The following is a 20,284-nucleotide window of genomic DNA, read 5'->3' as shown; positions in this document are numbered from 1 at the left end:
GCAGTTCTTACCTCTTTCTTGTAGCAGAGCTGGTTGTACATGGTTGGTTTGGGAATCGATTCAATCTTCACCTCCTGGGTAGATGTCCGATATGAAGGATTACTGTAGGTTAGGTTCCCCAAGCCAGGGTCCGTAAACTTGGACTTATTATGCCTAGAGGGAAAGAGCTGTCAGAAGAGTCTCCCAGAAACCCACTGCCAGGATCCAAAGTTCCTGAGTGCTCAGCAAGTGGATGGATTCAGCCATCTCCACTGTCCCTCAAAGGGAGAATCCTGGCTTCCCCTGGCTCTTCAGCTGTGAGTCCATTTACTAGCTACCAGTACAGCAAGGCACTGCCATGTAATCACAAAAGCTATCATGGCAGTAACTGGTGAAGTTATCTGTCAGAAAGCACATGAGCTCACACATTTACTGAGATATGAATTATCTCATATTCCTGTCCATAATTTATAAGCTCTCTGCAGAAAATTTAGCCAATAAAGTTTCAAATAGTAGAACTGCATGACCAACACTTTAGAGGCACAGGGCTGAAACTTTGCAAATAAAATCATCAAGGACTCCTTCCAATGGAGGAAAAAAAGGATTGTAAATGACAAAAAAGAAAGATTTAGTGCTTTCAGAGACTTTCTTCTCCTACAACCCAAGAGCTAACAATTGGACAGGAGAGGGAAAAAAGATCACTTACCTATATATAATTAAAGCAGCAATAAGCAGCAAAATAAACAAGATGCTGAGAAGACCTCCAATAATGTAGCTGACATGCAGTCCTTCTCCTGAAAGTGAATACCAAGGGAAATTTATGCACTTTTATATTTCACTGGATAATACTGACCTTGGTGTAATGCCTGATGATGGGGCTTTACCCATACACAAGTATGTAAACTAAAATATCAGCACATTAAGGTTTAGCAGAGGGTTTTGTTTGGCTTCATATGAAACAAACATATGGTCAGCTTTCCTCCCACCCAGGCCCCAGCAAACTAAGAAGTGTCAAGATCTTTGTAATGGAGTTGTAATGGAGGAGTTAGATCCCCTTGTTGACAGGCTACTCCTGCATTGGGAAGCAATTACTACAGTCAACCATCTTCAACTAAACACAAAGGGGACAGTGAAATTGAGCACTATTAATGGGAAGAGCCCAGTGGATGAGGTATAGGATGAAAGAAAACAGAACTATTCTTCCGACCAAAGAGTCACTTGGAAAAGTCCCCATATACGTTAATGAATGTCTATAGAGGCATTTTGCTCTAGTCAGAGGCCATTTGAATAATTCAGGTCTGAATTTCAGAAATTTCAGTTTCAGACACTATGGACTGGAATGCCCTGAGCACATCTGGAGGAATAACCCTGGTGGGAGAAGAGTTAAAGAAAAGCAACTCACCCATGGTAGCCAACACTGCCTCGTTGGCCCGAGTACACAAGCCTTGCCTAGCATCTTTGTCAGAGCAGCTGAATGACAGAAGGACAGTCATTTAGTAAAAGTAGAATCAACAGTAACAAAGGTATCAAAAAACAGGATGGAATGGGCTAGCACTGATATCCCTTCCCTTTCCAGTTAAAAAACACAGGTCTTCCTTTTTCTTCTTCAGTATTCTGCATCCAGAGAAGAGACAACTATACATACATGTATATAGGTGGTGTGCATGGATACATTAATTATTGGTCTACAGTATCTTCATATCCAATTCATTCTAGACCTGCCTCTCAGGTACACAGGTGTACTCATATTTTTCAGGAAACAAATTTCAGCATCAGTGCTGAAGCAAAAATCAAAATGTCTCAGAGTCAGCATGAAGACATTTCTGTCCAACAAATCATACTCAACAAAGTGCAAGTTTTGCTCTGTAAATAATTAAACCATATACTATAGAGCCACTCTTTTGCTGAGCTGTATAAATAGCAGGCTATAGGGAATTAGCAGAAAAGAGTATCTTAACTACCTGCATTGTAAATTAAATGTCACAGCTGCAAAGATTCTGTTCTGCCCCAAGCAAGCTATCCCTTTCCCATGGCAGAACCACTTCCTCAGCCGTGTGGGTCTAGTCTGAGATGTTTCAGTGAATTGAAGCAACAGACTCCTCTGTCCTCCTCTCAGAAATAGGTTCTCAAAATTAGGAGATTCAAAAATCAAACAAAGTATGACACATGAGCTAAAGGTGGATTTTAACACTTCAGTACAGTCAGTCTACACACACATTTCAACAAAATGGACAGAAAGGATCTCCAGCTGTTTCCTGCCATCTCAACAATGGCTCTTTGCCATCTCAACTGCATCTTTGTAATAACAGCTTCATTCATTAGGAATGTGAAATTTGGAGCTGGAATATCGTCTTTTGGCTAGGGATAGGTATATTCGGATGATTGTAACCAGAGGGGGCTTGCATGTAGAACCTTGCAAAAGCTGGGACTTTCACACCCCAATTCCAAGAGAACAAGAACACTTACTTTCCTTCCACTGTTTCCAGAGATGTGAGAGGTTTGGTTGTTGAAGTACCTAGTCTGCCAGGCGGTGTTTGACTTCTCTCACTTACACTGGTTGGTTCTGGACCAGGGGGCACCACACCAGGAACTAGAAAAGCAGAGAAAAATAAGCAGGACTCTAACTTTGTGGGACAGATAAACAAGTTTGATGGGCCATTTCCAAAACTCTCTATAGCTTATATGGGCAGCCTTCCCATCTCAAACCCAGTCTGTCAGCAGAAAGGACAAGAAGGCTCACAACCACTGGCCTCAGTTCCAGTATATGACTGCATAAGATCTACACACTGGAGAGCCTCAGCCACTCTGGTTGCCACTGCATAAACAGTAGCAGTGACTCACTTATGGAAGACACTAGCCAAGTGACACTCAATAAACTCACTCGTAGAACAGGGCCGCCCATCTGGCTCATCCGGACATGCGCAGACAAAGTCAGAAGCCCTGGCAAAGCAGAGGTGAGTGCAGCCTCCGTTGTTCACTCCACAAGCATTACTACCTGGAAAGAACAAACAATTTTCTAAATATGTTACATCTTAACAAAAAGGGGCTCAGAGCAACATCCTTCTTTGCTGCTCAGCCAGAAAAACTTCTTAGAAAACTGGCAAATTATTATGGTTTTGGCATACGCCCATCATCTGATTGCTAAAAGTGATGACAATAGCTAAACACTGAATTGGATTAGGGGTGTCTTGAAAGGAAGGTACTGGAAATCTTTAGACAGAAGACCAGACAACACAGTTGCAGAGATAAAAAAAAACTCAGAACCTCACATTCTTCGGCTTTAACACTATGTTGGGTGAACAACAAGAAAGTGACATTTGCTTAACAGAATATCTTTAACAGAATATCTTTAAGATGTACTTGACTGAAAAGTCACAGGCAGACAAAGAATGAGCTAAGGGAAGATCCGTGAAGAGTTTGAGCATAAAAAAGGATGTCATCCTTACTTGACATCCACAATAGTGCAGTGGTTCCAGAGTTCTTTTGGTCTACAATCAGAATTTGCTGGAATCAAGGTCCTTCTATTTACCTGTCTGTCTCTGAGGAGAAACCACAATGATATCCATCAATCCCTCAACATTGGCTAGGACCGTCTCTTTGTTCCGCCCAGAGTATTTGTCCACTCTCTGGATAGATTTCGTTTGCCAGTCAGTCCAGTATATCCATCTGTCCTGCTGCTCAGGGAGACAGCAAAGAAAAATCACAGCCATTATTAGCATGTTTAATCATATAAACACAGGCTACCCATAAAAAACACATCCCAATGGCAGAAGGGCCAAAACAAAGGCCTTTCCAAACCCTTACCCTCTTATTGTAAATTAGATGACTGTCTACACCCCACAGTTCAGACAAACTTCTTTTGTTAGCTCCAGAGAAGATTTAAGTACTATCCCCTCAGCCATCTTGCGTTCCTCAGACTGTAACACTTCCCTGTTCCCAAACTCCACTGTACAAACTCATCAACACACCAGGAAGAATGGTGGCAGCAGGAAAATCTTCTCACCTGTGTCAGAGCAAAGGGATGTGACACCTGGCTGACCAACACTTGTCGTAGCTTCCCATTGAGGTCACAACTCTCTATGCGATCAAGGTGAGCATCCACCCAGTATATCCTGAAGGCACAGGGAAAGAGGTGAGCTTCCATTATACAACCTCTCTTTACTTTCTAGTCATTTACTGACCAAGATCATGGAATCATAAGATGGATCAGGAAATAAAAGCTATAGAAGAAAGCCCCAAAACAAACCCCAAAAACAAACCCAAACCCACAGTGCTGCTCCAATAAATGAAGCTAAGAGTGCTAAAAAATTCATTACATCCCTTAAACCTATGCAAGTATAGGAAAATCTTTCACTGACCTCCTGGTGTCATAATCCAAAGTCAATCCATTGGGCCATCCTAGGTCAGTGTTAATCAGGATTTTACGTTCAGAGCCATCCAAATTTGCCCGTTCAATTTTAGCAATGTGACCCCAATCTGTCCAGAAGAGATACCTGAAGAGATAAAAGGCAAGTGTAAGAAGAAAAGACCATTTCACTTGGCCTACAGAAAGTTTTAGTTATGAATGAAACTGCCAGATTCTTCAGATTCGAAAAAGATAATATAGTCTGTAGCCTGCTTCTCACAGCTATCTGCCCAACCTTCAAATTCACTGTCTGCCTGACTACTACAAGTCACTCAGAGTCAACCCCTTACTGGTACCTGCAGATTCACATGGCACATCACTTCTTCCTCTCACAACCGCCTCTTCCAGCCTGCCTCTGGGCAGCCCTTCCCCCTGCCCCACCAATAACCCCATACCTACCCCTTCTTGGGAAAGACAGCAATGGCTCGAGGTTCATCCAGGCTGTTATTGATCAGCACTTTCCTGGAGCTTCCATCCAGTCTAGCCACTTCGATGGTATTGCGTCCTGTGTCTGTCCAGTAGAGGTTCCTGGCAACCCAGTCCACTGCCAGGCCATCCGTAGTCTTCAAACCCTGACCAATAACAGTTTCCATGTTGCTGCCATTCAGATCAGCCCGCCTGAATCAAAATCAATGACAAAGGGCAGTGAGGAACGGGTAGTTCCTGGAAAGCTGGATCTCCATCAATCACAGGGCCACTGCATACTAATACCTCCCTAATACTTTTTGCCCCTGTCTCCAGCAGGTTAAACACACCTTCAGCATGATGCTGTGTACCAAAGACAAGGCATAAGTACTAGTGTAGTGCTCAGTCTCCCCAGTTTACTGGCACACTCAGCCCAAGTCACTGGGTGACCTGGGCACCGGCCAAGCTGTTGACTGGAACCTACCTGATGACATCAAGAAATACATCTGTATAGTAAATCTTGCCATCCACACTGTCATAGTCCAGAGAAATGACATTGTTCAGCTCAGGAACAGGTATGTGCACATCTGTGTGGTCACTGGTGTCCAGCGAGATACGACGGATGGAAGCACGGCTAGAGAAAAGTAGGTAGGTCTCTGGAGAAGAGTCACATGTCTGCTCATCTCTCTTCAGCTGGATGCCAGTGGGGCAGGCACAGGAGAAACCAGTGGGGTGAGGTAAGCAAAGGTGGGAGCAGCCACCATTACGAACTCCACATTTATTGAAGCCTTTAGAAACAGGGAAAGCATAGTTTTAGCATCTCACAGAACAAAGCTTTACTTTAAAGGCTACATACATGCACAACTTGCTAGCAGCTGAGTTCATCCTTACCATCCCAGCCTTGCTGGGAATCTACAGCCCTTTGTACAGAGATGCTCTCCCTCCTCTGCAAGATTCACGGTAGGTATGGGCATGATTGGCAAGGAGAACAGGAGGGTCCAGAAGAAGAGGGATCATTAGAAAAAAAATCTTAACCTCCATTCCTTGCTAATCATAGTTTTCCAGGGAAAAAGAAACAGATTTATGCTCCCAGATTTATGCAACTGCAGTTTAACTTTATTATTGCTACAAATGGTAATGCTGACAGAAAGATCCAACCCTGTAGGGAAATAGTGTGACAATGTACCAGAGGCCAGGCTGACAAAGAAGCTTCTGTTTCAACTTAGCTGTACACAGTGGCAAGTAAACAAAGGCATCAGAGAAGCCTGCTGGAAGTCCCTGACATATTAGGGTCATATAATTTTTTTTTAAATTGTAAAGAACCCAGCATACATTTACTAGGAGGGAATAAGCCCAGGAGACAGGTTCAGGGAGTAGGAATAAGACAATGGATAAGAATAAGACAATGTGGATATGATGGCTAGACTTTTGGTCAGCTTTAAGTTATATTGCCAAGTTACACAGTAAAGAGTGATGTTCTGCTGTTAGTAACCACAGGAAAAGCAGCAGAGTTTTCTACAGAAGTATGTATTGGGGAAATTCTACCAAAATAAAACCACAGCACAAAGCAACAACTTCCACTGAAAAGGAGGCAAGATGGGGTCTTACAGGATCCCCAAAGAGTAAGAATTGACTCTGGCACAGAATAGTTGGATAATATGATATATTAAGAGCAACTAAAGCAGCAGAAATTTTGCAGACCAAAGAGGGAGACGAGAAGATGAAGCCTGCAGTGACTGGGAAATAATACTAGAACTTGAAATAATATTTCAGCAACTGGTTTAGGAAGAATTAGAGTCTTCTGGAGTTAAAGAAGGGAAATTGTCCAACATCAGTACAGTCTGGTGCAGCCTAATAAGGCATGACTTGTTCAGCTGTCCTAAGAAAGTGGCTCTGCTGTGTGCAAGAATGAGGTTGTCAGTGCAATCCAATAAGGAAACGGGACAAAGGGGTCAAAAAGCATGCAGTAATCAACACTAGACCTACAGAGCTGGGTAAACAGGGAGGAGTGCAAAAATAGTTAAAGAGGGAAGAAGTGATGCCTTGAAAGAAGGCATCAGAAGAAAAGCTGATTTTTCAGAAGTCACTCTATCACTCCTGCTTTACACCAAAGTTGTGTTTCCAGTGACAGCTCTGAAGGACTCCCCTCGCCACCACTGACACCGCCACCTGGGGAGCAACTTACCCAGGGGCCGTGCCCTGTCAACAGCTTGAATATCCATGAGGCCAGGCAGGTTTGCCCTCACCAAGATGACATTAGCACCAGTGTCCTTGTCAGCCCTGTGAATGCTGCGAGTTTGCCAGTCAGTCCAGTAGATGTAAGAGTCCAGCAAAGTGAGGCCATAGGGATGTTGCACTGGAGACAGCAAGGTGCGGCGGTTCGCGCCATTGAGATCCGCAGCCTCGATCCGCTACAGGAAGAAGCGGAACATCAACCCATATTCAAAACACTTCTCCTCTTGCTAGCACTTACTGTAGCAAGTGGGAAACAGTCTCAGCGAGTGATGTTATTCAGGTTCACCCTCCCTCCATAGCCCATACTCCCAGAAAAGCTTCCATTCCCCTTGCTCTTTTGACAACTTGCTCAAGAGCTTCAAAGCAGCCTCCAGGCTACCAAATATCCAATGACAAACAACACTGAAGAACAGAATCAGACCTCTGTGTGTGCATCAGCCCAGAGCAGCTGGGACCCAGCCTTATCCACTGCCAGTCCATTAGGCCAGCCCAAGTTGTTGCTGATCAGCACCATACGTGCAGAGCCATCCATCCCAGAGCGTTCCAGCTTGGCATTCTCGCCCCAGTCTGTCCAGTACATATACCTGGGGAGAAGTCAGCAAGTGTTATGGAAAAGGAGATCAGGAGTCCTGTGTAACTCCTAGACAATGTCTTGACAATACTAACCCCATTTCATGGTATAAAGCTATTGCCCGAGGGCTGTCCAGGTTCTGCCAAACCAAGACTTTCCTCATGGAGCCATCAAGGTTGCCCACTTCAATCCGGTTTGTTCCTGTATCTGTCCAATATATCTTCCTGCCAATAGCATCCACAGCCAGCCCATCTGTAGTCAACAGACCTGAGAAAATAGCAAAAAATTTTGGTCACTGCTTTTTCTCCCAATTTAGTCAGGAATTTCTAGTATTTCTCTTGTCCATCTTGTAGGCAACTGCTTTAGGCTTTGCTTGCCTTTCCACCAAAAATGTATTTTACCAGGGCATCAGAGAATCTCTCTTTCCATACTGCAAAGAAGCAAGAGGCTCTCAGATCAAAGTCTCCCTCACCTGTAGTGACGATGTCCTCAAAGTGTGAGCCATCAAGGGCAGCGCGACTGATTTTCCGCAACGTGCTGTCTGACCAGTAAACCTTTCCTGGGTCGAAGAAGAAAGAGAAACTTGAAAAAGTCCAGAACAAAACCAAACCAAATCCCAACCACCAAACAGCAAAATCCTTAAAAAACAGATCCAGATGTCTGACTACCTGCTACACCATTCAAACTGGACAGGAATAATAACAGCACAAGATTATTAAGCTAGAGTGATAAAACAGTGCAAATTCTCTTGTTCCAATTCTCCCCAAAATATGTAGGATATTTACACAAGATCTGACCTTCGCACAGGGACAGAGAACACCTAATACCATCTGGAGCTCTAGTAGTAGAGCTCCACATATGACTTCTCCAAATGAGATCATCTACCTTACAGTGCAACAGTGTTTACATACAGCACAGCATCAGATGTTTACTATAAATTAGCAACCAGCATCTCTCAGCTCTACTGTTGTAAAAGGCCTCAGTAAGAGGAACTTCCTTAAATCCAAAATGCACAGGGACCCCACTCAATATTGCAGGCAATTTTTTGCCATATAGTTTGGGTTTTCTGCTTTCCTGTAAGGATATTCCTTTCCTCACTGGAAACAAATTATCTGCACATACAAGGAAAATAAAAACCTACCCAAATCCACAGCCTACAGTAAGATCTGTGGCTGGGTCTTTACTAAGGCATTTAGATAGGAAGTAACTTGTTGCGTTTCAAACACAGTCAGATACAGTAAGAAGTTCAGACCTTCATGAGGATCTACTCCAACTGCAATGGTGTTCTTCATGGTGACATTGACTGAGACAACAACATCTGCAAAGTAGGGGATATCCAGAGAGACCATCCGGATGTCAGTCCTTCTGGCAAAGATCAGAAAGCTGGTCATTCCTGCAGAGTGGACAATGGATGGATATCAGTGAGGAACAAGTTCAGTCAACTGCAGGCATCATTTATCAATATTCTAGAGTTTACAACCACTTCAGTGGAAAAGGGAAAGTGTCTCAGACAGATCTTGGCTTATGGACAGTCTGTATACAAAAGGATCACTTTTTTGAGCATCACTTAATGCTTCTTTACATCCAAGTTGAAAGGCATAACACTCACAGAAGAGTTACTTCTGCTAATATGTGTGGGAAATTGAAATTAGGATTAGCTTTTTTTCTGGTAGGGAGGAAAAGTGGATGTACTACGGCCTTAAGCCAAGTGCCTTCTACTGTCCATGGAAGAGGGTCCACAGGAGGAGTGTATACAGACCTATTAAAGAATATATCCCCTTGTAGTTTAAGAATTCACCTCAATATTGGGGCAAAAGTATGGGAGAAAATGTGACATTTGGTTATGTTGGGCAACATAATTTCAAGAAAAATGTCTCCTTCATCAATCCATTTATCAGTAAGTTTCTTCACAGTAATTCCCACTCAAATTGGTGGTACAGGCACCAAATGGTTTTTCAAGGCATAAAGCAGTTGAGCACATAAAAGTGAAATTTTTTCTCTAATGTGGCAGAAGCAAAATGTAGCTCTGATACAAAACTGCAATGAGGATTCTACAGAGAACACTCACCAGGGGAGCAGGTCTTGCCATCAGACTGCAGATTGATCCCTGTAGGGCAAGTACAGCTGTAGCCTTTTGGAAGAGGTGCCAAAAGGCACAGGTGACTGCAGCCTCCATTGTTAACTTCACAAGCTGTATGTACTACAGAAAAGAGGATGAGAAATCCATGAGCCAGCAGCACTAGCACAAAAAAGAGATGCAGCAGGTACAGAGACGCACTGTAGAACGCCCTCAAATACCAAGTCAAGAGTTAATTCTCACGCCCTCATACTCCACACAGACACATAAGACAATGAGGGCTGACAGGTCAGCTGCTTGCAGAAAAGACGTGCCAGACAGCAGAGCCTGAGCAAGCTCTCAGCTCAGCGGGGCTTGGGTGTGAGCTCTGTACCTGGTGGCCTGTGCCGGTGGAAAACATGAATATCCATAAGATTCTCCAGATTGTCCTGCAGTGTTTCCCGAGACTGCCCAGTTCTCCTATCTGCGCTCTGGATGCTTTTGGCCTGCCAGTCTGTCCAGTAGATTCTCTCGCCATAAAGAGTAAGTCCAAAGGGGTGAGGCAGATTGTTTCCAATCAGCACCTGCTCAGATTACCCCCATCACCCAAATAAAAATATAATATTATATTATATAAATTAAAATATTTTAAAAATATATTTTTTATATATATGTATTAGTGACTATGAAGTGCCTAAGGAGAAGAGGCTTCCCTTGTTCCCTCTCAACATCATAACATACAATCACAGCAAAAAGAGAATGATGAGGCAACCTTAGCCCTCAAACTTCCCTCACACAATTTCAAATTGAAAAGGAGTTATTTTCTCTCAGTGAAAGCCACTGTGTACTTTGATTTGTAAATTTTCCTTTCCATTGGAAAAAGAGGCAGGAACCATCATCCCTTTGTGTTCAGACTCCCAGACCTGCTCCTCAAAGATGGCTTCCTTACCTTCCTGTGGCTTCCATCCAGACTGGCATACTCGATGGTCTTCATGCCTGCGTCTGCCCAGTACAAGCGCTGTGACTCGTAGTCAATGGCCAAGCCATTGGGCCATGTCAGGTTGGAGGAAATGATCACCAAGCGGTTTGAGGCATCCATCCCAGCACGTTCAATTTTTGGGTTAGCTCCCCAGTCAGTCCAGTACATGAACCTAAGAAGAAGCCCAGATAGAAGTGAATGCCCACATTTTTCACTGCCAGAGAAGCAAGCAAGTCTGGTGCCTTCAGGCTCTAGCAGGAAGAAGCATTAAAGTATTAGTGTACTCGTGTCCAGCCTTGGGTTCCTGTAATGTACCTAAGATCATACTCAAATTTATATACCTTCTACTGCCCATGGGCTGGCCTAATTACAATGTGTAGGAAAAATATTCAAGAAAATAGGTCAAAGTCTAAAAATTAACTGATGATTTAGCAATGTACACCACTAGCCCTTTACATTTTTGCTGCATTTGTCTTCTAGTAATCCACTCAAGGAAAGAATAGTGCTCTTTCATTCAACACCTCTAAAGCAATGGCTGGCGAGCTTTTTCCTACCCACCCTATCCCCACCTCCAAAAGGTCTGAGAACATCCTTCTGACTGAAACTCAAGTCAATAAGCAGGGAGCTTGAACACAAATTCACAGAGAAATAGAAAATATCTAAATGGCCCCATTCTCAACATTTTTTGTACCACATCCTTAGTTATTACATCCCCAGGACAAACAAATGAAAATACCAGCCAGTAAGCTCCACAGCACAACAGGCAATTACCTCTGCTTATCTTGTTCTATTAGCATCTAAAATCACATCTCTAGTTTCAGTCACTAGCAGGTTGTAGAACAATGGCACCAGTGAGAAAGAAAATTGTACAAAACCAAAGAATCAGAAAGTCTTTAGACTTTAGACATGCAAGAATTGTTATGTCATCCCAGAAGAAAGACTCTCTTACCCTCCAACAGGGTCCACCACAATATCTCTAGGTCTGTCTAGGTTCTCCCATATTAGAACTGTTCTCATAGTCCCATCTGTATTGGACACCTCTATCCGATCTGTTCCTACAAAAGTCAAGAGAGAAAATAACATATGAAATTGGAATTGCAAGAGCTAAGGCAAAAAACCTCCATACAACAATGCATTCTTCTCCCATACTCATCTGTATTCTTAGCTGGAAGATAGGTAAGAACTCTGGCTTAAAGTGTCACTCTCCATCCTCTAAAGTCACCTCTGTGGCTGTCACTGATATGGAGTCCTGTATATAATCCACCTCTTACCTAAACCCCCATGCCATGAGAGAACAGCTAGAAAAGAATAATCTTCCTTACATCTCTCTTAACTATGACTCTCCAGCAGGGAACATGCTCCAAGTATGACCTGCTGCACCCCAAGATACACTGTTGGAAGATACATAAATGTACACAATCACAAGCCCAGCAGCAAGACAACAGTGATGAATGCTTTTGTAGAATTAGTACTGGGGATACTGCAAAGAGAATTAAACTAAGGGTTGTGCCTCAATTCACACTCAGTTAGAAGCACATGACATGAAACTCCATCTTTCTGCTACACAGAAATCAGACAAATTTGGAATGAAACAGACAGAACTACCCAGCTGATTTTCAGTTTTCATGACTAATAAGGAAGACGGAAGTCTATGTAAAGCAGAGGATCCCAGTACCTGCATCAGTCCAGTATAGTTTGTTGGTGACCCAGTCAATTGCAAGTCCAGCTGGACTTTCCAGGCTGGTGTCCACCACAACCTAAATGAAAACATAAAGAAAAAATCTTTAGTGAAATTAGACCTTAGGGAGAAAGTACTTGTCCAATGCACTACCTATTCACAATGTTAACTTGCAAAAGGCAAAAGCCTGAGCAGAGCAATGCCATACAAGAGAGAACATTAAGGACTTTGAAGTCCAAACAAGGCTTTTATTTGGAGAAACTTCTACTTTTTTGGTGCCTGTACAAACTGCAAATCCAAACTTTGAACTCTCTTTGCCTCATTTATAGCACCATCAGCCTAGAAGTGTGTGCAGAAACCATTTCCAAAGAGCATGATCCTCGTTCCAAACGTAGAACGTAATAGAGGATTTAACACTTCTTCCTTTCAGATTCTAGGGCTACAACAAAGGGATTGAACAAAGCCCACAAATCACCATGCTTCATGTCTCCATTCAAGGCTCTCCATACACCCAATTGTTTATGAAGTGTGCAGTGACCTCATTAGTTTGTCAGAACGAGGCAAACTAATGAACACAAGATCCAACATGAACTGCAGTGCCTTAAAAAGCCAGTGTATCCCAGTGGCTTCAAATCTGATGCTCAAGGAGTCTCCTGGCCAGATGACCTCCACACACAGTGAACACCGTACCTCCTGGTTCGATCCATCCCATTTCGCTCGGCTGATTGAGTCAGTGCTAACATCTGTCCAGTAGACATAGTCATCCTTTGAGTCCCAATCTAGAGCCACAGCACTGCGAACATCAGCAAGGGGGATGACATCATCTGACAGGTCATCTGTGTCAAAGCTGATCCGACGGATGTCCATCCTTCGGGCAAAAAGCAGGAACTTGTCAAGACCTGATCAAAGGTCGAAAGGTCTTCTTTTAATTTCTCTAAGTTTAACAATAAAGTGATAGACAGACAATTCCCTGCTACAACCACAACCTTAACTACCTACATCATCTCTCACTGGCCTTTGGTCTTTTTTTTTTACTGGAAGCAAAATACCACTGGGAGAGGATAGGCAAGGTGGGGTCAGAGTGGTTGTGAGCTCTCTCCTGGGGTGTAACCTATGCTGAGGGAACAAGGGCAACCATATTCTTCAAAGGATGGCACAGACATCCCTCCGAATCAAACAGCTATTTTAAAATAGCTCTTGAGAATCTGGGAGATAGTTGGTCAAATTCTTTCACATAGTTGCAAACTAAGAGAAATGTGGCAATGACGAGGACTGAATTTTTTGTTCATCACTGACACAATCATTATGAGAATTTTAGAAAAACAATCAGCTGTGCCAGGTAGCATGGTCCCAACTGCAGCCCTGAAATAAGGACAAAGGGTGGAATTTGTCTGCACCCCCACCCATGAAGCCTCATGAGGGCAGTGAGAATACAGAACAGGGGAATGTATCAAAGAGGTGAAGCATCCTCTGGCAGGACCCTTAATACTTCTACCTCAGTCTATCCAGCTACATTTCCTTGGAAGCAAATACTGCTGATGCTTAGTCTCACTGCCAGCCCTCTGCCACCCACTGAACATCTGAGCACGTGGTCCCACCTCACTTACTCTGGGCACAGGCATGGCTGCTGGTCTTGCGGAAGCCCGTGGGGCAGGCGCAGGTGTAATCCTTGCTGCTCGGCAGGCAGAGGTGAGTGCAGCCTCCGTTGTTGTCCCCACAACGGTTTCTCCCTGCTCAAGTAGCCAAAGACAAGAGCAACCACACATAAAGCAAAGAGTAAAGAAATGAGGAAAAACACTAGTTGAGGTGCCATGGCCACATGGATATAACTTCCCAACCCAGAAGTTAACTGAAAATAAGGAAACATATAAACTAAAGCACTAACTCAATTTTTAGGCTCAATTTTAAAATGAACATTTAACTCAATGCACTTCAAGAGCAGATAATGGCAACTGAAGAGGAGTAAGGAAGATGTCAGTCATTACAACGTCCACTTAGGACTTTTCCCCATCCCAAAACTTCTCTTGCGTAAACAAGCCCCAGGCACTTCCTACTGAAAGGCGTCCACCCCCGGTGTCAGCAGGGGGAGCTGCGGTAACACTCAAGGTACACGCCGATGTACCGGCCCAGCGACCTCAACAAGTGAACAAGTGGGCGGTGGAGCAAGTTCTGCCACAGCCCCGGGCACAGGGTGGGGTGTGTCCACATGCTGGGTTCAGGATGTCATCTCCCGGCTTTACTGGGAGTGGGTGGCTCCGGGTCTTCTACTGGCTCAAACGAGTTTCTACCCTCTCTGCAGTTACCTGCCGGCTGACGCTGAGGATGCAGCGTGTGGATGTCCATAGGGAAGTGGAGTTTGTTGCGGATGATCTCCTGGTTCTTGCCTGTGAATTTGTTCGCACTGTTGATGCTCTTGGTGTGCCAGTCTGTCCAGTACAGACTGTCCTCAAACACAGTGATAGCAAATGGGTGTGGGAGCCCTGCAATAGACATCCGATACAGGAATATGATCACATCTAACATAACTCAGGCTAGCAGGGAGACAAGGGAAAGCTCTTTTCACTGCCCCTTAGGCTTCACCACACTCAACCTGCTCAAATACACTTTACGCTAATTTAACAGACAATTCCTCTCTGCTGTCCTATAATCATAGATAGAACATTAGGAGGCTGGAATGGACTTTAAAGATCATCTAGTCCCAATCTCCCCACCATAGGCAGGAAGAGACACCTCTCACTAGACCAGGTTGCCTAAGGCTTTATCCAACCTGGCTTTGAACAGCGCCAGGGCTGGGGCATTCGCAACCTCCCTGGGCAACCTGTTCCACCACTTCACCATCCTCATAAGTGAAAAATGTCTTCCTAATACCTCACCTGAATTTCCCCTCTTTTAATTTGTATCCAGTACTCCTTGTCCTAACACTACAGTTCCTGATCAAGAGTCCCCTTCCTGCTTCCTGGCAGGTTCTCTGCAGATACTGGAAGGTTGCAATGAGGTCTCCATACAACCTTCTCCTCTCGAGGCTGAACAGCCCCAACTTTCTTTCCAGCCTTTGTAGGGGAGTGCACCAATCCTCTTATCCACTTTGTGGCCCTCCTCTAGACTTCCTCCAACAGTTCCATGTTCTTCTTATGTTTGGAGCCCCAGAGATGGATGCAGCATTCCAGGTGGAGTCTCACAAGAGCAGACAAGCACAGATGCAGGAGCCAGTGTCTCAAACTCAGATCAACACTGTGCTACTCTGTGGTCTTTACTGCAGAAAGCACTCCCTGGAGAAAGCCTGTTACTTACCTTGGCTAATAACAGCCTTCCTATTGCGTCCATCAAGGTCAGCCCTCTCAATGACATGATGTTTGGCATCCACCCAGTACATTCGATGTCCTGCATAGTCAATGGTCAGTCCATTGGGCCAGAAGAGGTGTGTATCCGCAATAATGCGCCGATTAGAGCCATCCATGTTGGAATACTCAATGCGGGGAGTGTTGCCCCAGTCAGTCCAGTAGATAGTACTGGAGGAGACAGGGAGAGACAGCTAGAAAACTTGTGGCCCACATAACTGCACCCAGCAGCACTCCCTATCAGGGCAGAGCATCATCTGTCTGTGACCTTGAGCATGAGACTGGGTCACAGCCTGCTGAAAGCTGAAGGGCCCACAGCAGGATTAAGGCTCTGAAGGGTCCCAACATTGCCAGGTTCCCCAAACTGTCAGTGCCAACTCAAGACTTGAGTCTTGAGGTAATCTTTGCAACCAAGAATGAGGTTTTATGTTCAACAAAAAGCACTTACATGGAGACCTCACTGGGGTTTCCCCCTGGTTTCTCATATTTTCACTCACCCCTCCATAGGATGTAGGGCAATTGCTCGGGGCTTCTCCAGGTTCTGCCACAAAAGCACTTTCCTGTGAGTGCCATCCAAGTTTGCTACCTCAATTCGAGATGTCCCAGAGTCTGTCCAGTATAATTTGTCATGGATCCAATCAATAGCAAGTCCACCTTTGTACAAGACAGAATTAAGCACAAAATGAAACCATGGATCTGCACAGAAAAATAGTTCCTTTCTCTGTCCACCTCAGAAGAGGCCCAGTTTCTTCCCCTGCGAGCCAAGATTAACTCCAGGGCAACACTCACCTAACACCCATTCCATCCAACCCATAGGCTTCCTCAGAGAGATGCACTTTGTTCTGAATGCTGGGTCCCCACTTTCCTCCACTCACCCACCCTATACCATTGCCTTTTTTGCAGTAACGCACCTGGGCTCTCCAGCCCTGTGGAAACCACCTCTTCCACATTGCTACCATTCAGATTGGCCCTCATGATGCGATCAAGCGTGACATCAGACCAGAACACCAGCTCCTTGCTGTGGTGGAAATCAAGGGCAATGGCATTTTCCAGGTTGTTCAGGAGCAGCGTATACTCAGAGCGATGAGGCAGCACTTGTCGGATATCAATTCGATTGGCAAAGAGCAGCACGGGCTCTGGCCCTAAGAATATACAGGAAGACAGCACTGGAGCATTTGACAGCATTTGACTGGGTCCTGCCTACCATCCCTCTGCATCAAGTCCCAGAACTGAGTTTTGCAGTACTGGCAGCAGAAATCAACCCCCTCAAGTGCAAAAGACTTCAGAGAGCTGGTTTTACATCCTCTATACACAGTCCTAACTCAAAGATGAGCAGTTTTAAACCTTCTGGCAAATATTAACTATGCAAGAAGCAATCATTCCAGGTCCTACCTAAGCCTGCCTCCCCTCAGCCTCTGAAACCATATCACTGGACAGCTGCTTAACAGCTGGACTAGAGTTTCTTTTTCCTATATGCATTTCCTAGCCATGCAAACACACATGCTCTACTACACCTTCTACTACAGACAGGACACAGGTGAAATCTGCCTCAGCCAGATATAAACTCAGCAGGTATTTCCAATGCAAAAAAAAATCCCCAAAATATCAACATCCTTTATGGATATCACTAGGCGAATTCCTAATGAAATCTAAAGTCTTTAAGTGAAATTTCTAATTCCTCAGCTCTTACTTTAGAGGAGGAATAAAGTTAAAGAGGTGTATAGCTATCTTTAAAAAAACCCAGCCGATGTCCATACAGCAGCCATTCACAGCATTCAGGATTGGTGACCAGAATTAAGGGTCAAACCATGAGGAGTTGTGATACAACCTCACTCATTGGAAAGGCTAAGACACTTCCTGAACAGAGACAGAAAGCTTGTTTTGTCCCAGGTTCTGTGTCAGAAGAAAAGGCAAGGGCTGTCTCCCTGGCAGGGAAAAGGAAACTGTAGTACCTCTCTCCATGGTCAAAATCACACAAAATTTTCACAAACATTTATCAACAGCATGGGCATATCAAACACAAATCCAAGTACCTCCTTTCCTTCACATTTTTGTTTGGTGAACAGCACAATGCTGCCAGTGAAGCACTAAAGACATCATTATGAGAACTGGACCAACAGACACACACCAGCTGTATTGTTGGATTGAACTCCCCTTTACCTAGAGCTTTGCAGCTACGTTTGTCAGGTCGCAGCTCATAGCCTTGCTCACACCAGCATTGAAAGCCTCCTTCACTGTTGGTACAGCCTTGGCTGCAGTAGCCTTCCTCAGCACATTCATTCACATCTGCATGTTACAGAGAAAGTTAGCATTAGATAGATCATCAACAAACCCGAAAATCTCCCTGACAGATTGCATCTGCTTTCATACTCTGATTTTCACCCTATCACAGCCACTAATTTCAAACACACCAAAGCAGCGGGGAGGAGGCTCTTGCTCCAAAAACCCACCTTGGCACGATCGGCCATCTTCCAGGAGCCTGTAACCTGTGTGGCAAGTGCACTGCACCACCCCTCGCACCATCTGGCATTTCTGAGCACAGCCACCATTGTTGACATTGCAATTCTCCTCCCCTGTTCTTGGACCTGCGGAAGAAACATGTGAAGATAACTGAGCAGAAACCACAAGGCAGCTGCTCTTGCCTTCAGCTGTTAGGCAGCAGTCACCCTTCAAAGCAGGCTCAACAAGAGGGGGAGGACACAAGCTGTGCTGGAAGCTTCCTCTTTGCAGCCAGAGTTCTCCTCTGCAGGCCAAAACTGAACAGGACAACAGAGCTCAGATTAATATGTTTTTAGGATTCAGTGTCTCTGCAGACAAATGGTGATATCTGAGATCATAATCTTTTCCCCATCATTCCTTGTGTGCAGTCTTTAATTGACAAAACCAACAAGGTTTTTTTCCTCCATCTTTAACTCGCTCCCATTATCACAGCTCAGACTTTCTTTCCTACACACACCCTTCAGTAACACCAGACAGACTCCCACACATTAATGGGCCTCCATTTATGTCTAAGACTGAACTTGGGAGGACTTACGGCAGTTTTGATGTGGGCTCTCATCACTGCCATCTCCACAATCATTTGCTCCATTGCACAGCTTCCTCTGGCCAATACAACGCCCGTTCCCACACAGGAACTGGTCTGGGGCACACTGAGGGGTGCCTGCAATAGAAGAAGGGGAGAGTAGCACATCACAGCTTACTGATGGAAAAATAGTCATGGTGAAGAAAAGAATACAGAACATTTTCCAAGATTTATTACAAACTTTTCATATGAGCACAAATATATTACTTCCTCTTCCTTTGAATTCAGCTCATCTAGCAGTCCTTACTGCTCTGCATACTTTTATGCTGATTTGGAGGTCTGCAAACTCTCTGCCAGTCTGAGTCCACTGTCACTTTACTGTGAAGTTCATGCGACTGGTTTCTCCTAGAATGACGGGAAGGTCCTGGCTTAGCTCCCTTTGGTTTCAGTATCCACAACTCTACTCAGCATGTGCAAAGGAGGAATCAGTTTCCTCACTTTAATAATCTGATCTGTCACACCAGCAGAGCTATGGATCTTAAGCCTGCCTAGGAAGAAACATCTTGTCTAGCCCTAGCTGTACTTTGATGGACTTGGAATGAGATTTACATGCATCCCTGACATCTGAGCTCAGGCAACAGGATTTCACATGACCTACACGCTTCAACTTCTGCTGCTGGCAAGGAAACTGTACAGAATTCTTGTAAGCAAAGTAATACTGTTTGTAGGGACTTTGCCAAATTGTTTCTTCAGCAATAATTGCACTGTCCTATTGCCTCTTACTTGTACTTCTTGAGCTAACTTGATTAGCGGTCCCTAAATCATCACCCTCTGATAATCTTACAAAGATAATAGGACAATACAGTTACCAGCAGAAAAACAATCAGATTGGCAGACTGCCTGTAAACAGTGTGGAAAAGGGTAGTTGTGAGATTAACAAGTACAGTTAAGAACTACAGACACACCAAATGGGAACATAAAACCAGACAACATGCAGATTCACGTTTCAGAGCACAGGAATACTGTAAATGAAGGATTCTGAAACTTGGACTTCATTTGTCATATTGAACATAAAGATCCTTACACCAGCTGATTGCCTAGTATTTTAGGAATCTTCTCTATGGCCAATAAAAATATATCTCCACTCTAAAGCCAAGAGGATTTTAACTCTTGCTACAGACATTGGGACACCATACCATGTCGTTTAGATGAGCGAGTACACTTCCTGGAAAAACCAGTTTAATTTTCACCACAGACCTAACGTAGAACTGCACAACTAACCTTACAGTAACTGTACCTTGTGTTTCGTTTGATATGGAGAGTGAATGTCAATGGCTCTGGAAGTTTGACTTGGCTACTTTCAGTACCTCTAAATACCTTTGTTATCAGGATGAGGAAACAGGGTTACCAGCTTGTCTTTAAGTACAATTGCTTTTTCCAGGATCACCACACTGACGCTCACAACAGCTGACCAATTGAGAGCAGCTGCTCTCAAGCGACCACAAAGTGTGCCTCTCCAGGTCCTCTGAGCTCAGCTGTCCTCATAGAACAGCCACTCTCCACCCCTCTACAGTCCCAAAACAAGAGGTACATTTTCACAGATCCATTTTGTCACC

At 44.3% G+C, this 20,284-nt stretch overlaps 1 protein-coding gene across 5 annotated transcripts in view; it reads right to left on the bottom strand.

Annotated features, from left to right (window-relative positions):
• Positions 1 to 20,284, bottom strand: part of LRP4 (LDL receptor related protein 4) — an 81,611-nt gene that overhangs the window by 5,416 nt on the left and 55,911 nt on the right. For 3 of the 5 annotated variants that reach the window (XM_059849381.1, XM_059849384.1, XM_059849386.1), the window contains 29 exons: positions 18,681 to 18,806; positions 18,097 to 18,231; positions 17,807 to 17,932; positions 16,558 to 16,788; positions 16,144 to 16,300; positions 15,600 to 15,817; positions 14,612 to 14,788; positions 13,916 to 14,041; positions 12,999 to 13,207; positions 12,306 to 12,387; positions 11,580 to 11,685; positions 10,601 to 10,802; positions 10,046 to 10,235; positions 9,664 to 9,795; positions 8,848 to 8,988; positions 8,068 to 8,154; positions 7,691 to 7,862; positions 7,446 to 7,608; positions 6,975 to 7,200; positions 5,274 to 5,577; positions 4,784 to 5,002; positions 4,338 to 4,472; positions 3,983 to 4,091; positions 3,509 to 3,653; positions 2,861 to 2,974; positions 2,446 to 2,569; positions 1,382 to 1,449; positions 686 to 773; positions 12 to 153 (listed from right to left, as the gene is read on the bottom strand). In XM_059849381.1, coding sequence (XP_059705364.1) covers positions 12 to 153; positions 686 to 773; positions 1,382 to 1,449; positions 2,446 to 2,569; positions 2,861 to 2,974; positions 3,509 to 3,653; positions 3,983 to 4,091; positions 4,338 to 4,472; positions 4,784 to 5,002; positions 5,274 to 5,577; positions 6,975 to 7,200; positions 7,446 to 7,608; positions 7,691 to 7,862; positions 8,068 to 8,154; positions 8,848 to 8,988; positions 9,664 to 9,795; positions 10,046 to 10,235; positions 10,601 to 10,802; positions 11,580 to 11,685; positions 12,306 to 12,387; positions 12,999 to 13,207; positions 13,916 to 14,041; positions 14,612 to 14,788; positions 15,600 to 15,817; positions 16,144 to 16,300; positions 16,558 to 16,788; positions 17,807 to 17,932; positions 18,097 to 18,231; positions 18,681 to 18,806 — 4,454 coding nt within the window. The remainder of the gene's footprint in view (positions 1 to 11; positions 154 to 685; positions 774 to 1,381; positions 1,450 to 2,445; positions 2,570 to 2,860; positions 2,975 to 3,508; positions 3,654 to 3,982; positions 4,092 to 4,337; positions 4,473 to 4,783; positions 5,003 to 5,273; positions 5,578 to 6,974; positions 7,201 to 7,445; positions 7,609 to 7,690; positions 7,863 to 8,067; positions 8,155 to 8,847; positions 8,989 to 9,663; positions 9,796 to 10,045; positions 10,236 to 10,600; positions 10,803 to 11,579; positions 11,686 to 12,305; positions 12,388 to 12,998; positions 13,208 to 13,915; positions 14,042 to 14,611; positions 14,789 to 15,599; positions 15,818 to 16,143; positions 16,301 to 16,557; positions 16,789 to 17,806; positions 17,933 to 18,096; positions 18,232 to 18,680; positions 18,807 to 20,284) is intronic. The other 2 variants (XM_059849382.1, XM_059849385.1) reach the window with 1 other exon arrangement.

The sequence above is a fragment of the Haemorhous mexicanus genome, chromosome 6 (genome assembly GCF_027477595.1).
Source record: "Haemorhous mexicanus isolate bHaeMex1 chromosome 6, bHaeMex1.pri, whole genome shotgun sequence".
In the NCBI taxonomy this organism is placed as follows: domain Eukaryota; kingdom Metazoa; phylum Chordata; class Aves; order Passeriformes; family Fringillidae; genus Haemorhous; species Haemorhous mexicanus.
The sequence above is the reverse complement of the archived record's forward strand: the minus strand, read 5'-3'. Positions and strand labels throughout refer to the sequence as shown.